Below are 16,330 nucleotides of genomic sequence, written 5' to 3'. Positions count from 1 at the left end.
CAAGTGTACATTGAAGTGTCAAATACAACTAAGTGTACAGTAAAGTGTCAAATACAACTAAGTGTACATGTATACTTTATTCATGGTGATTGCTTTTAATGCTTACAAAATATCAACAAAGATTGTTACTGGTTGCTAATTATTACTTCCTGTTAATAACTGCTTACTTCCTGTTAATACCTGCTTACTTCCTGTTACTACCCTTGGTACCATCTTACATGTGATGTACTGACACACCAACTGTTACTGTATATTATTATAAGTATTAATATACATGCTCATTTCCTGTTAATAACTGCTTACTTCCTGTTGTAACATAATTCCATCGACACGTCTTAAACTTTACCAATCACATTTCTTCTAACTATTAGCACGTCTGCTCCTGGCTTGTTTAACCTGGTCCTCCACTGATAATACTACTTCTAATACTGACAAATGTAGTTTATCTTCTGCAGTGTAGGTGATTATTTTCATGACCTTATGGGAGCGGCTCCACACTGTGGATGGAGACACATCCCTACCTTCAGACATGCTGTCATGGCAACAGAATGTACACTTCCTGTATATGTGTAGTGTACTATAAAGATGTTTTGGAAGTGAAGGAGGAGTGAAGGCGGAGCTAAAAGAAAGGTATATTTATTGATAAAAAGTGAAGATGGTTGTTTCTACCAGGAGCTGAAGTCTCCCAAGCTGCTCTTGCCTTTGGTCTTCTTGGAAGGTCCACTCTCTTCTTCTGCAGCCTCACCTTTCCTGCAAGACACACCCACACATTTTATTCTTCTTCTTCTTCTTGGTGAACATGTTCTAAGTCACTTCCTGACTCTACAAGACACACCCACACATTTTATTCTTCTTCTTCTTCTTGGTGAACATGTTCTAAGTCACTTCCTGACTCTACAAGACACACCCACACATTGTATTCTTCTTCTTCTAGGTGAACATCTTTCTAAGTCACTTCCTGACTCTACAAGACACACCCACACATTTTATTCTTATTCTTCTTGGTGAAAATGTTCCAAGTCACTTCCTGACTCAAACCAACGCAAACACACAACTTCACTATCTTCAATAATATCGATATCTTTCATAACATCGATAACTTCAATAAGTTCCTCAGTAACTTCATCTGTAACTTGAGTAATTCTAATAACTTCTGTAAATTTAAGTTGAGTAATTTCAATGATTTGGGAAAGTTGAGTTAGTTAAGTAACTTCAGTAAGTAACTGCAATAAGTTGAGTAACTTTAAAGTAAGTGCAATAAGTTGAGTAACTTCAAAGCAACTGCAATAATTTGAGTAACTTTAAAGTAAGTGCAATAAGTTGAGTAACTTTAGAGTAAGTGCAATTGAGTAACTTTAAAGTAACTGCAATAAGTTGAGTAACTTTAAAGTAAGTGCAATAAGTTGAGTAACTTTAGAGTAAGTGCAATAAGTTGAGTAACTTTAGAGTAAGTGCAATAAGTTGAGTAACTTTAGAGTAAGTGCAATAAGTTGATTAACTTTAAAGTAACTGCAATAAGTTGAGTAACTTTAAAGTAACTGCAATAAGTTGAGTAACTTTAAAGTAAGTGCAATAAGTTGAGTAACTTTAAAGTAACTGCAATAAGTTGAGTAACTTTAAAGTAAGTGCAATAAGTTGAGTAACTTTAAAGTAAGTGCAATAAGTTGAGTAACTTTAAAGTAAGTGCAATAAGTTGAGTAACTTTAGAGTAAGTGCAATAAGTTGAGTAACTTTAAAGTGCAATAAGTTGAGTAACTTTAAAGTAAGTGCAATAAGTTGAGTAACTTTAAAGTAAGTGCAATAAGTTGAGTAACTTTAAAGTAAGTGCAATAAGTTGAGTAACTTTAAAGTAACTGTAATAAGTTGAGTAACTTTAAAGTAACTGCAATAAGTTGAGAAACTTACGCTGCAGTGGGGTTAATGTATTTGCCAACTCCTTGCTTGAAGGTCTTTGGTGCCTCCTTGGTCTTCTTCAAGGAGACCTGCTGCTTCTCCTCATCCTCTTTCTGACGCTCCTTCACCCGCTCAGCAGCAATCTGACACACAACAAGTCATGTTCCATTGACACAACAAGTCATGTTCCATTGACACAACAAGTCATGTTCCATTGACACAACAGGTCATCTTCCATTGACACAACAAGTCATGTTCCATTGACACAACAAGTCATCTTCCATTGACACAACAAGTCATGTTCCATTGACACAAGTCATGTTCTATTGCCAAAGTTGACACAAGTCATGTTCCATTGACACAACAAGTCATGTTCCATTGACACAACAAGTCGTGTTCCATTTACACAACAAGTCGTGTTCCATTGACACAACAAGTCGTGTTCCATTGACACAACAAGTCGTGTTCCATTGACACAACAAGTCGTGTTCCATTGACACAACAAGTCGTGTTCCATTGACACAACAAGTCGTGTTCCATTACACAACAAGTCGTGTTCCATTGACACAACAAGTCGTGTTCCATTGACACAACAAGTCGTGTTCCATTGACACAACAAGTCGTGTTCCATTGACACAACAAGTCGTGTTCCATTGACACAACAAGTCATGTTCCATTGACAAAACAAGTCATGTTCCATTGCCAAAGTTGACACAAGTCATGTTCCATTGACACAACAAGTCATGTTCCATTGACACAACAAGTCATGTTCCATTGACACAACAAGTCATGTTCCATTGACACAACAAGTCATGTTCCATTGACACAACAAGTCATGTTCCATTGACAGAAGTCATCTTCCATTGCCAAAGTTGACACAAGTCATGTTCCGTTGACACAAGTCATGTTCCATTGCCACAACAAGTCATCTTTCATTGACACAACAAGTAATCTTCCATTGCCACAACAAGTCATCTTCCATTGACACAAGTTATCTTCCATTGACACAACAAGTCATGTTCCATTGACACAAGTCATGTTGCATTGCCAAAGTTGACACAGTCATGTTCCATTGCCAAAGTTGACACAAGTCATGTTCCATTGCCAAAGTTGACACAAGTCATGTTCCATTGTCACAAGTCATGTGCCATTGCCAAAGTTGACACAAGTCATTTTCCATTGCCAAAGTTGACACACGTCATGTTCCATTGACACAACAAGTCATGTTCCATTGCCAAAATTGACACAAGTCATGTTCCATTGACACTACAAGTCATGTTCCATTGACACAACAAGTCATCTTCCATTGACACAACAAGTCATGTTCCATTGACACAAGTCATGTTCCATTGACACAACAAGTCATGTTCCATTGACAGAAGTCATCTTCCATTGCCAAAGTTGACACAAGTCATGTTCCATTGCCACAACAAGTCATCTTCCATTGACACAAGTCATGTTCCATTGCCACAAGAAGTCATCTTCCATTGACACAAGTCATCTTCCATTGACACAACAAGTCATATTCCATTGACACAACAAGTTATCTTCCATTGACACAACAAGTTATCTTCCATTGACACAACAAGTCATGTTCCATTGTCACAAGTCATGTGCCATTGCCAAAGTTGACACAACAAGTCATTTTCCATTGCCAAAGTTGACACACGTCATGTTCCATTGACACAACAAGTCATGTTCCATTGCCAAAGTTGACACACGTCATGTTCCATTGACACAACAAGTCATGTTCCATTGCCAAAATTGACACAAGTCATGTTCCATTGACACAACAAGTCATGTTCCATTGCCAAAGTTAACACAAGTCATGTTCAATTGACACAACAAGTCATATTCCATTGCCAAAGTTGACACAAGTCATGTTCCATTGACACAAGTCATATTCCATTGCCAAAGTTGACAAGTCATGTTCCATTGCCAAAGTTGGCACAACAAGTCATGTTCCATTGCCAAAGTTGGCACAACTAGTCGTGTTCCATTGTCACAACAAGTCATGTTCCATTGCCAAAGTTGACACAACAAGCCATGTTCCATTGCCAAAGTTGACACAAGTCATGACCACCCACCTGGGCGTCAGCCTCTTCGTAGGGGTCCACAAAGACGCTGGCACTGATGATCTTGATCTCGGACTGTTGGACGACAAAGGTGCAGGTTTAGGTTGTTAGACCATGACACACCTCCACTCCAGCAAAATAAATCAAAGGTGCAGGTTTAGGTTGTTGGGACTAGTAGGGTTTCATGTAAACCACCATGACACAACTCCACTCTTTCAAAATAAGGGTGTTTTCCACATGAAAATACAAGGTAGAAGTTTAAAAAGTGGTTGTATGAATGATATCTACTATTCACATACTGGCAAAAAGTGGTAGAGCACCAAAGGAAAGGAAAGTAGAAACCCTGACTAACATCGGACTGCTGGCAGCTTGACTTGGTGACAGCAAAGATGATCAAAGTTACCTTTGGTTTGTCTGTTTTAGTGTCGCTCTCCACGTTCTCCATGGCTGTCAGTGCTTCAAAGCCCCCCACCACTCTGTCAACCAAAACACACATTCATTTACAACATTTTTCACATATTTACACTCATTTAAAACATATTTACACTCGATTTACAACATTTTACACATATTTACACTCATTTACAAAATTTTTACACATTTACATTTGTACACATATTTACAACATATTTACACAGATTTATAACATAAGAGAAGGTGTCTCCACTGCTCTAGAGTCCAGTGGCGACGTGCTTTACACCACTGCATCCCACACTTTGCATTGGACTTGGTGATGTATGGCTTAGATCAGGGTGTCCAAACTTTTTCCACTGAGGGCCGCACACAGAAAAATTTAAACATGTGGGGGCCGTTTTGATATTTTTCATTTTCAAACCATAAGAAAATATATGGATTTTTTTTTTTTTTACCTTTAGGGCTCCCGGGGACCATAAAGGGTCTCTGTCATTACCATGTTAAATATAAGTCAAATTATTATTTTTATTTTTTATGTAATGCTTACAGTAAATCTCTATATCAACTTCAGGTTGATATAAAGTAAAAAAAAAAAAAAAAAAAGGTTTTATGCCTATTCAGTCGAAGAAAACTTTGTTTTTTTTATAGTAAAACTGAAATATGCAGTATTTCCCCCATTGCCCAAAACATTCAGAAAGCAATGTTTGATCTGAAGTAATTAGAGCCTTAAAAAGATCAATAATGCAGGACACCATTGATTTAAATGTATTTTTATTTCTGAGTAATCACAGTTAAAAAAAAAAAAAAAAATCCCAATAAATATCTTTGGGATCCAAAAGGTCCCCCACTCATAAAGTGATACATTTTTATTATTTGTTTTACTTTCAACACTTAAGTTACGAGATCAACTTCTGATATATCTGTCGATTTTACGTTTGAACTATTATTTTGTTTGTTTTGTTTTATGCTCTTTTGTCAAATAAAACGTTTTTATATGGCAACCACACAATATATGTAATATTTTCCACATTAAACATTTTAAAGTGAAATATTTGAAGTAATTGGAGCCTTGAATAGGTCAAAAAAATGTTTAAACCTTTTTTTTTTTGAGCAATGGCAATAAAAGCAAAATAAAGAAAGACAAAAGAAAAACAAACAGTCTACATGGCAGCAATGTGTCAACATTGCAACTTTTCCTCATTAGATTTCACCTCATTCCACTTTTTTTAATGTTTTTTTTTAATTTTTGCAATAGAATTTCCAGAATGTGTGGCGGGCCGCTAAACAATTAGCTGTGGGCCGCAAATGGCCCCCGGGCCGCACTTTGAACACCCCTGGCTTAGATGCAGCTGCTCTGCCATGGAAACCCATTCCATGAAGCTCTCTGCGTACTGTACGTGGGCTAATTGGAAGGTGACATGAAGTTTGAAGCTCTGTAGCAACTGACTGTGCAGAAAGTCTTTGCACTATGTTGACCTCTCTGTCAGTTTACGTGGCCTACCACTTGGTGGCTGACTTGCTGTTGTTCCCAAACTCTTCACTTTTCTTATGATAAAAGTTGACTTTGGAATATTTAGGAGTAAGGACATTTCATGACTGGATTTGTTGCACAGGTGGCATCCTATGACAATTCCACGCTGGAAATCACTGAGTGCGGCCCATTTTTTCACAAATGTTTGTAGAAACAGTCTCCATGCCTAAGTGCTTGATTTGATACACCTGTGATTAGTGATTCTCATCATTTGGATGGCTGGACACCATACTTTTGGCAATATAGTGTATTTACAACATATTTACACCGTATTTACACATCTACTAGGGGTGTGGGAAAAAATCGATTCGAATTTGAATCGCGATTCTCACGTAGTGCGATTCAGAATCGATTCTCATTCTTAAAAAAATCTTTTTTTTTTGTTTTTTTTTTAAATTAATCAATCCAACAAAACAATACACAGCAATACCATAACAACACAATCCAATTCCAAAACCAAACCCAGCAACACTCAGAACTGCAATAAACAGAGCAATTGAGAGGAGACACAAACACGACACAGAACAATCCAAAAGTAGTGAAACAAAAATGAATATTATCAACAACAGTATCAATATTAGTTACAATTTCAACATAGCAGTGATTAAAAATCCCTCATTGACATTATCATTAGACATTTATAAAAAAAAATTAAAAAAAAGAACAATAGTGTCACAGTGGCTTACACTTGCATCGCATCTCATAAGCTTGACAACACACTGTGTCCAATATTTTCACAAAGATAAAATAAGTCATATTTTTGGTTCATTTAATAGTTAAAACAAATTTACATTATTGCAATCAGTTGATAAAACATTGTCCTTTACAATTATAAAAGCTTTTTACAAAAATGTACTACTCTGCTTCATGTCAGCAGACTGGGGTAGATCCTGCTGAAATCCTATGTATTGAATGAATAGATAATCGTTTTGAATCGGGAAAATATCGTTTTTGAATCGAGAATCGCGTTGACTCGAAAAAAAAATAGATTTTGAATCAAATCGTGACCCCAAGAATCGATACTGAATCGAATCGTGGGACACCCAAAGATTAGCAGCCCTAATATCTACACCGTATTTACACATACAGTATCTACACCGTATTTACAACATATTTACACATATCTACCCCATATTTACAATATATTTACACATATCTACACCGTATTTACAACATATTTACACATATCTACACCGTATTTACAACATATTTACACCGTTTTTACACATATCTACACCGTATTTACAACATATTTACACATATCTACAGTGTATTTACAACATATTTACACATATCTACACTGTATTTACAACATATTTACACATATCTACACCGTATTTAGAACATATTTATACATACCTACACCGTATTTACAACATATTTATACATATCTACACCGTATTTACAACATATTACACATATGTACACCGTATTTACAAATATCTACACCGTATTTACAACATATTTACACACATCTACACCGTATTTACAACATATCTACACCGTATTTACACATATCTACACCGTATTTACAGCATATTTACACATATCTACACCGTATTTACAACATATTTATACATACCTACACCGTATTTACAACATATTTATACATATCTACACCGTATTTACAACATATTTACACATATGTACACCGTATTTACAAATATCTACACCGTATTTACAACATATTTACACACATCTACACCGTATTTACAACATATCTACACCGTATTTACAACATATTTACACATATCTATACCGTATTTACAACATATTTACACATATCTACACCGTATTTACACCATATTTAAAACACACTTACACATATCTAATTATTTATTCAAGGTTTCCCAGGTGCAGAGCGTTTGAAGACGTTACGCTCAGTTGGAGCTGAAACCTGCTAACCCTTTCACCAGCTGCTCCTTTGGGGCCTCCCACTAGGAAAAGACTTGGTCGCTAGCTAGCTAGCACGCGACTTTGACTCACCTTCCAAACACGGTGTGCTTCCTGTCCAGGTAGGCGCATGAGCGGAATGTGATGAAGCTGGCAGAAACACAAGATGTCTGTCAGTCATCATGTTGTTCTACAAGTCAATGCAAATACAAACAAGTACATTTATGTAAGTATTATTGGAGCAAAATATCTTAATCTGTGTATCTGTACTCTGAGTTATGTGTTTGTGTACTAATGTGTGTTTGTGTACTAATGTGTGTTTGTGTACTAATGTGTGTGTCTGTTTCTCAATCTGTAAATCTGTACTCTGAATAATGTGTTTGTATACTACTGTGTGTTTCTGTATCTCAATCTGTGTCTGTAACCCAATTGTAGTGTTTGTGTACTAATGTGTGTGTCTGTATCTCAATCTGTGTGTCTGTACTCTGATTTACGTGTTTGTGTACTAATGCGTGTGTCCGCATCTCAATCGGTGTTTGTGTAATCTGATATATGTGTTTGTGTACTAACGTGTGTGTCTGTATCTCAATCTGTGTGTCTGTACTCTGATTTACGTGTTTGTGTAGTAATACGTGTGTCCGAATCTCAATCGGTGTTTGTGTAATCTAAAAATGTGTTAGTGCACTAATTTGTGTGTGTGTATCTCAATTTCTGTTTGTGTAATCTGTAATCTGTTTGTGTACTAATGTATGTGTCTGTATCTCAATCTGTGTTTGTGTAATCTGATATATGTGTTTGTGTACTAATTTGTGTGTGTACTCCAATTCAAGTGTTTGTGTACTAATCTGTGTCTGTATCTCAAACTGTGAGTGTGTGATCAGATTTGTGTGTCCGTATTACAATTTGTGTGTGTGAAAATAAATGTGCCAATATTTCCACCTGTGTGTGTGTAAAAAAATGTGAGTGTGTATTCTGTCGTTTTGCGAGGTTTCTGCAGTGTAACATTTTTGTGTCTGTCTGTTGAAACAACAACAATGACTTGCTGCAAGTACAAGTCATTTATTGAAGTACTTTGGTATTTTTCTAAGAAGTTATCTGTCAACAAGATAGTTTTTAAAGTGTGCGTTGCTGACAGTCTGATGTGGTGACTACAATACATGACTGGTGACTACAACACATGACTTTTTACACACACACACACACACACACACACACACACACACACACACACACACACACACACACACACACACACACACAGACAGACATATCAAAATACCGACACACTAAATAAAACACACAATTATTACACACACAGAGAGATTAAGATACACACACAGTTTTAGGTACAGACACACATTAGTATACAAACACTAGAATTGGATTACAGACACACACAGATTGAGATACAGACACACACACACACACACACACACACACACACATTAGTACAAAAACACACAATTGGGTTACAAAAACACAGATTGAGATACAGACACACACATTAGTACATAAACACTAAAATTGGATTAAATGATAAATGATAAATGGGTTATACTTGTATAGCGCTTTTCAACCTTCAAGGTACTCAAAGCGCTTTGACAGTATTTCCACATTCACCCATTCACACACTGATGGAGGGAGCTGCCATGCAAGGCGCTACCAGCACCCATCAGGAGCAAGGGTGAAGTGTCTTGCCCAAGGACACAACGGACGTGACTAGGATGGTAGAAAGTGGGGATTGAACCCCAGTAACCAGCAACCCTCCGATTGCTGGCATGGCCACTCTACCAACTATACAGACACACACAGATTGAGATAGACACACACATTAGTACACAAACACTAGAATTGGATTATAGACACACATATTGAAATAGACACACACACACACATTAGTACACAAACACTACAAATTGATTACAGACAGATTGAGATACAGACACACACATTAGTACACAAACACATTCATCTGATTACAGACACAGATTGAGATACAGACACAGACATAGTACACAAACACATAAATCTGACTATAGACACACAGATTGAGATACAGACACACACATATTAGTACACAAACACATAAATCAGAGTACAGACAAACAGATTGAGATACAGACACACACATTTGTAGACAAACATACATCTGATTACAGACACAGATTGTGATACAGACACACACGTATTAGTACACCAACACATAAATCTGATTAAAGACACACAGACTGAGATGCAGACACACACACATTAGTACACAAACACATACATCTGAATACAGACACACAAATTGAGATACAGACATTAGTACACAAACCCTAGAATTGGATTACAGACACACAGATTGAGATAGACACACACATTAGTACACAAACACTAGAATTGGATTATAGACACACATATTGAAATAGACACACACACACACATTAGTACACAAACACTACAAATAGATTACAGACAGATTGAGATACAGACACACACATTAGTACACAAACACTAGAATCGGATTACAAACACACAGATTGAGATACAGACACACACATTAGTACACAAACACACACATCTGATTACAGACACAGATTGAGATACAGACACATACATCAGTACACAAACACATAAATCTGATTACAGACACAGATTGAGATACACACATTAGTACACAAACACAAATCAGAATACAGACACACACAGGTTGAGATACAGACACACACATTAGTACACAAACATCTGATTACAGACACACAGGTTGAGATACAGACACACACACACACACACACACACACACACACACACACACACACACACACACACACACACACACACACACACACACACACACACACACACATTAGTACACAAACACAAATCTGATTACAGACACACACAGATTGAGATAGACAGACACAAACATACTAGTACACAAACACAAATCTGATTACAGACACAGATTAAGATACACATTTTCAAATAGTTTAGTATAAATCTGCAGTTCTTTCTTACAACTGAGACTTGTTGGTGTTGGGACCAGAGTTGGCCATGCTGAGAACCCCTCGACCTGTGTGGGACAGGTTGGGTCGAAACTCGTCCTGGAAAGGTTTTCCCCAGAAAGATTCTCCCCCTGGAACAGACACACACACATGTTCAAACATTAGATTCCAGTGTGCACTCCTTCCTGCGTGCTTCAAGAGCACTGACATTTCTCCTCCATGTCCCAGACCTCAGATGGTCCTCACTAGTCCATAAAGACCTGCTAGATGTCCATCTAGAATGTTTTTGTTCAATGTGAGGAGACAACATGTCCTGCACGTGGGAGACTAAGTGTGTCCCAGACCTCAGATGGTCCTCACTAGTCCATAAAGACCTGCTAGATGTCCACCTAGAATGTTCCTGATCAATGTGAGGAGACAACATGTCCTGCACGTGGGAGGCTAACTCACTAAGTGTGTCCCAGACCTCAGATGGTCCTCACCAGTCTTAAAGACCTGCTAGATGTCCACCTAGAATGTTCCTGACATATGGGAGAGAGAGAGGAAAGAGGGTTCCAGGTCTGACTCCACCCTCTGTCTTCCTAGTCGCTGCCCTTGAGCAAGACACGTCACCAGACTGATATCATCTGTCTCAACTAGAGAGTGCAGCAGATGTTCATCAGCACTCTGTAGGATCAAAGAAGTTTGCATAATTGGCCATGCAATCATTTTCATGGACGCATGGTTTTGGTTTGTTATCTGTTCCAAAAAGGTCTGATGAAAAACCAAATGAAGAGCAGACGATCAATACATGGGGGTCTGAATATAAGCACAAAGTCAACACTTGCAATGTCTTCTCATGCTCTGGCAGACCAGGAAGCAGAGTTACAGTACATCTACAGTCCCATTATAATGTGTTGACAAATAAATATGGAAGAGACTCTTCTTTGGCAGAAGTGTGATGGTAACCCTAGAGCAGCTCCTGTGTCCTGGCTGCTCAGTACAATGCAATGAGGGTGGAAGTCCCGCCTCCATCCAGCTGTTAGACATGCCTTGTGATGCCCTTCCTGCTAACTGCCTTTGAAGAAGCCCCGCCCACTAGGTGAGGTTCTGCTATTACCTGTGCCGGTGCCGGTGGGGTCCCCTCCTTGTATCTGCAGGGGCCAAAAGCAGATGTTAGAGGTGTGGATGCTGTGAAGAACCACTTCTTCTAAAAGCACCACCACAATCACAGATGTTCTTCTAGAGGCACCACCACCATCACAGGTGTTCTCACCATGAAGTTGCGGATGGATCTGTGGAAGAGTGTGCCATCGTAGTAGCCCCTCTTACACAGACCCAGGAAGTTCTCCCCCGCCTTGGGAACCTGAGGAGCAGTCCCACACAATTACTACACACAACTACAACACACAATTACTACACACAATGACAACACACTATTTCAACACAACTACAACACACAACTACAACACAATTACTACACACAACTACAACACACAATTTCAACACAACTACAACACACAATGATAACACAACTGCAACACACACCAACTACACACAATTACGACAACTACACACACAACTACAACACACAATTACTTCACAACTACAACACGCAATTACAACACAATTACAATACACAGTTACTACATACAATTACAACACACAACTACTTCACAAAATTACAACAGACAATTACAACACACAACTACTACACAAAATTACAACAGACAACTACTACACACAAGTACTCTACACAACTACAACACACAATTACAAACCCTATTTCCATATGAGTTGGGAAATTGTGTTAGATGTAAATATAAACGGAATACAATGATTTGCAAATCCTTTTCAACCCATATTCAATTGAAAACACTACAAAGACAAGATATTTGATGTTCAAACTCAAACTTAATTTTTTTTGGGCAAATAATAATTAACTTAGAATTTCATGGCTGCAACACGTGCCAAAGTAGTTGGGAAAGGGCATGTTCACCACTGTGTTACATGGCCTTTCCTTTTAACAACACTCAGTAAACGTTTGGCAACTGAGGAGACACATTTTTTAAGCTTCTCAGGTGGAATTCTTTCCCATTCTTGCTTGATGTACAGCTTAAGTTGTTCAACAGTCCGGGGGTCTCCGTTGTGGTATTTTAGGCTTCATAATGCGCCACACATTTTCAATGGGAGACAGGTCTGGACTACAGGCAGGCCAGTCTAGTACCCGCACTCTTTTACTATGAAGCCACGTTGATGTAACACGTGGCTTGGCATTGTCTTGCTGAAATAAGCAGGGGCGTCCATGGTAACGTTGCTTGGATGACAACATATGTTGCTCCAAAACCTGTATGTACCTTTCAGCATTAATGGCACCTTCACAGATGTGTAAGTTACCCATGTCTTGGGCACTAATACACCCCCATACCATCACAGATGCTGGCTTTTCAACTTTGCGCCTATAACAATCCGGATAGTTATTTTCCTCTTTGGTCAGGAGGACACGACCGCCACAGTTTCCAAAAACAATTTGAAATGTGGACTCGTCAGACCACAGAACACTTTTCCACTTTGTATCAGTCCATCTTAGATGAGCTCAGGCCCAGCGAAGCCGACTGCGTTTCTGGGTGTTGTTGATAAACGGTTTTCGCCTTGCATAGGAGAGTTTTAACTTGCACTTACAGATGTAGTGACCAACTGTAGTTACTGACAGTGTTTCTGAAGTGTTCCTGAGCCCATGTGGTGATATCCTTTACACACTGATGTCACTTGTTGATGCAGTACAGCCTGAGGGATTGAAGGTCACGGGCTTAGCTGCTTACATGCAGTGATTTCTCCAGATTCTCTGAACCCTTTGATGATATTACGGACCGTAGATGGTGAAATCCCTAAATTCCTTGCAATAGCTGGTTGACAGAGGTTTTTCTTAAACTGTTCAAAAATTTGCTCAGGCATTTGTTGACAAAGTGGTGACCCTCGCCCCATCCTTGTTTGTGAATGACTGAGCATTTCATGGAATCTACTTTTATACCCAATCATGGCACCCACCTGTTCCCAATTTGCCTGTTCACCTGTGGGATGTTCCAAATAAGTGTTTGATGAGCATTTCTCAACTTTATCAGTATTTATTGCCACCTTTCCCAACTTCTTTGTCACATGTTGCTGGCATCAAATTCTAAAGTTAATAATTATTTGCAAAAAAAAAAATGTTTATCAGTTTGAACATCAAATATGTTGTCTTTGTAGCATATTCAACTGAATATGGGTTGAAAATGATTAGCAAATCATTGTATTCCGTTTATATTTACATCTAACACAATTTCCCAACTCATATGGAAACAGGGTTTGTACTTTACTACTACAACACGCAATTACTACACACAATTACTACAAAGTTACTACACACAACTATAATAGACAATTACAACAAACAATTTCAACACAACTACAACACATAATGGCAACACAACTACAACACACAATGACAACAACTGCAACACACAACTACAACGCACAACTACTACACAAAATTACAACAGACAACTACTACACACAACTACTCTACACAACTACAACACACAATTATTTCACTACTACAACACGCAATTACTACACACAATTACAATACACAGTTACTACACACAATTACAACATACAACTACAACAGACAACTACTACACACAACTCAACTACTACACAAAATTACAACAGACAATTACAACACACAATTAAAACACTACTACAACACACAATTAAAACAATTACAACAACACAGCACAGGACACGCTTTTTTCAGGGACATTGATGGTAGTCAGGGACGCAGACGATTATTATTATTATTAAACATGAATATTATTAAACATGATTATCAAACATGAATAATATTATCAAACATGATTATTATTAAACATGTATATTATTATCAAACATGAATACTATTATCAAACATGAATATTATCAAATATAATTATTGTTAAACATGATTATTATCAAACAAATATTAAAGGCAAGGCAAGGCAACTTTATTTGTATAGCGCTTTTCATACACAAGGCAGACTCAAAGTGCTTCACAGACAACAAAGTGAAATGAAAGAAAATAAAAGCAAAATTAAAATGCAGACAATAAAAATAAGAACAGTGCAGACGTTAAAAGTTAAAAGATTAAAAGATTTAGCTGAAAGCTAAGGTGAACATAAAAGTCTTCAGTCTAGTTTTAAAAGTAGTGAGAGTTGGGGAGAGTCTGACATCTTCAGGAAGTTTATTCCAGCTATGTGTTGCATAGTGACTGAATGATGATCTCCCTTGATTTGAGTTTACTCTTGGAACCGCTAACAGATTGGTCTCAGAAGATCTTAGTGATCTAGAGGGCGTATATAGTGGGAGCATATCAGTGATATACTTGGGCCCTAGACCATGTAGTGATTTATATGTGAGCAGGAGGATTTTGAAATCTATTCTCTGATGTACAGGGAGCCAATGTAAGGATTTAAGAATTGGTGTAATGTGCTCACATTTTTTGGTCTTTGTTAGAACTCTAGCAGCAGCGTTCTGAACAAGCTGTAGCTGCCTGACAGTTTTTTTGGGAAGACCTGCAAGGAGACCATTACAATAGTCTAGCCTACTGGTAATAAAGGCATGTACAAGTTTTTCTAAGTCTTGAGCTGACATGAGCCCTCTAAGTCTTTTTACATTTTTGAGGTGATAGTAGGCTGATTTTGTTACTGATTTGATGTGACTGTCGAAATGTAAATCAGAATCTAAAATAACCCCAAGATTTCTGGCTTTATTTGAGGTTTTCAGGGACAGTGATTGAAGGTGTTGGATGACTTTAAACCTTTCTTTTTTAGCACCAAAAACAATTATCTCAGTTTTATCTTCATTTAGTTGTAGGAAATTTTGGCACATCCAGTGTTTGACTTGCTCAATGCACTGGCACAGAAGATCTATGGGGCGATAGTCATTTGGTGATAGCGCTACATAGATTTGGGTGTCATCGGCATAGCAATGATGGTCAATGTTATTATTTTGCATGATTTGTCCTAGTGGGAGCATATAGATGTTAAATAAAGTCGGCCCCAAGATTGAACCTTGGGGGACTCCACACGTTACGTTGGTTGGTTCTGATACAAAGTCACCAATGGAAACAAAATAGTTCCTATCTTGTAGATATGACTTGAACCAGCTTAAAACTGTGCCTGAGATCCCCACCCAGTTTTCCAACCTGTCCAAAAGTATTGAGTGGTCGACAGTGTCAAATGCAGCACTGAGGTCCAAAAGCATTAATACTGAAGTTTTGCCAGAGTCTGTGTTTAGACGGATGTCATTTATAACTTTAAGAAGGGCCGTCTCTGTGCTATGAAGAGGTCGAAATCCTGACTGGAAGTTGTTGTGGCAGCCAGTAGAAGCCAAGAAGTGATTTAGTTGTTGGAGGACAACTTTCTCAATTATTTTACTTATGAATGGTAGATTTGAAATTGGTCTGTAGTTGTTGATAACAGAGGCATCTAGGCTCTGCTTTTTTAGAAGAGGTTTAATGACTGCAGTTTTGAAAGCCTTCG

The 16,330-nt window shown here is 37.9% G+C and overlaps 1 protein-coding gene across 1 annotated transcript in view; it reads right to left on the bottom strand.

Moving 5' to 3' along the window:
- Positions 1–620: 620 nt before the first annotated feature.
- ppil2 (peptidylprolyl isomerase (cyclophilin)-like 2) overlaps positions 621–16,330 on the bottom strand; it is a 52,705-nt gene continuing 36,995 nt past the window's right edge. Inside the window, exons 13-20 of the mRNA XM_062050616.1 lie at positions 12,049–12,138; positions 11,893–11,926; positions 10,807–10,924; positions 7,900–7,956; positions 4,372–4,444; positions 3,981–4,043; positions 1,906–2,036; positions 621–750 (exon numbers count right to left, since the gene is read on the bottom strand). Coding sequence (XP_061906600.1) covers positions 666–750; positions 1,906–2,036; positions 3,981–4,043; positions 4,372–4,444; positions 7,900–7,956; positions 10,807–10,924; positions 11,893–11,926; positions 12,049–12,138 — 651 coding nt within the window. The 3' untranslated portion in view covers positions 621–665. The remainder of the gene's footprint in view (positions 751–1,905; positions 2,037–3,980; positions 4,044–4,371; positions 4,445–7,899; positions 7,957–10,806; positions 10,925–11,892; positions 11,927–12,048; positions 12,139–16,330) is intronic.

The sequence above is a fragment of the Entelurus aequoreus genome, linkage group LG06 (assembly GCF_033978785.1).
Source record: "Entelurus aequoreus isolate RoL-2023_Sb linkage group LG06, RoL_Eaeq_v1.1, whole genome shotgun sequence".
NCBI lineage: Eukaryota > Metazoa > Chordata > Actinopteri > Syngnathiformes > Syngnathidae > Entelurus > Entelurus aequoreus.
This window is presented reverse-complemented; position numbering and strand designations above follow the sequence as displayed.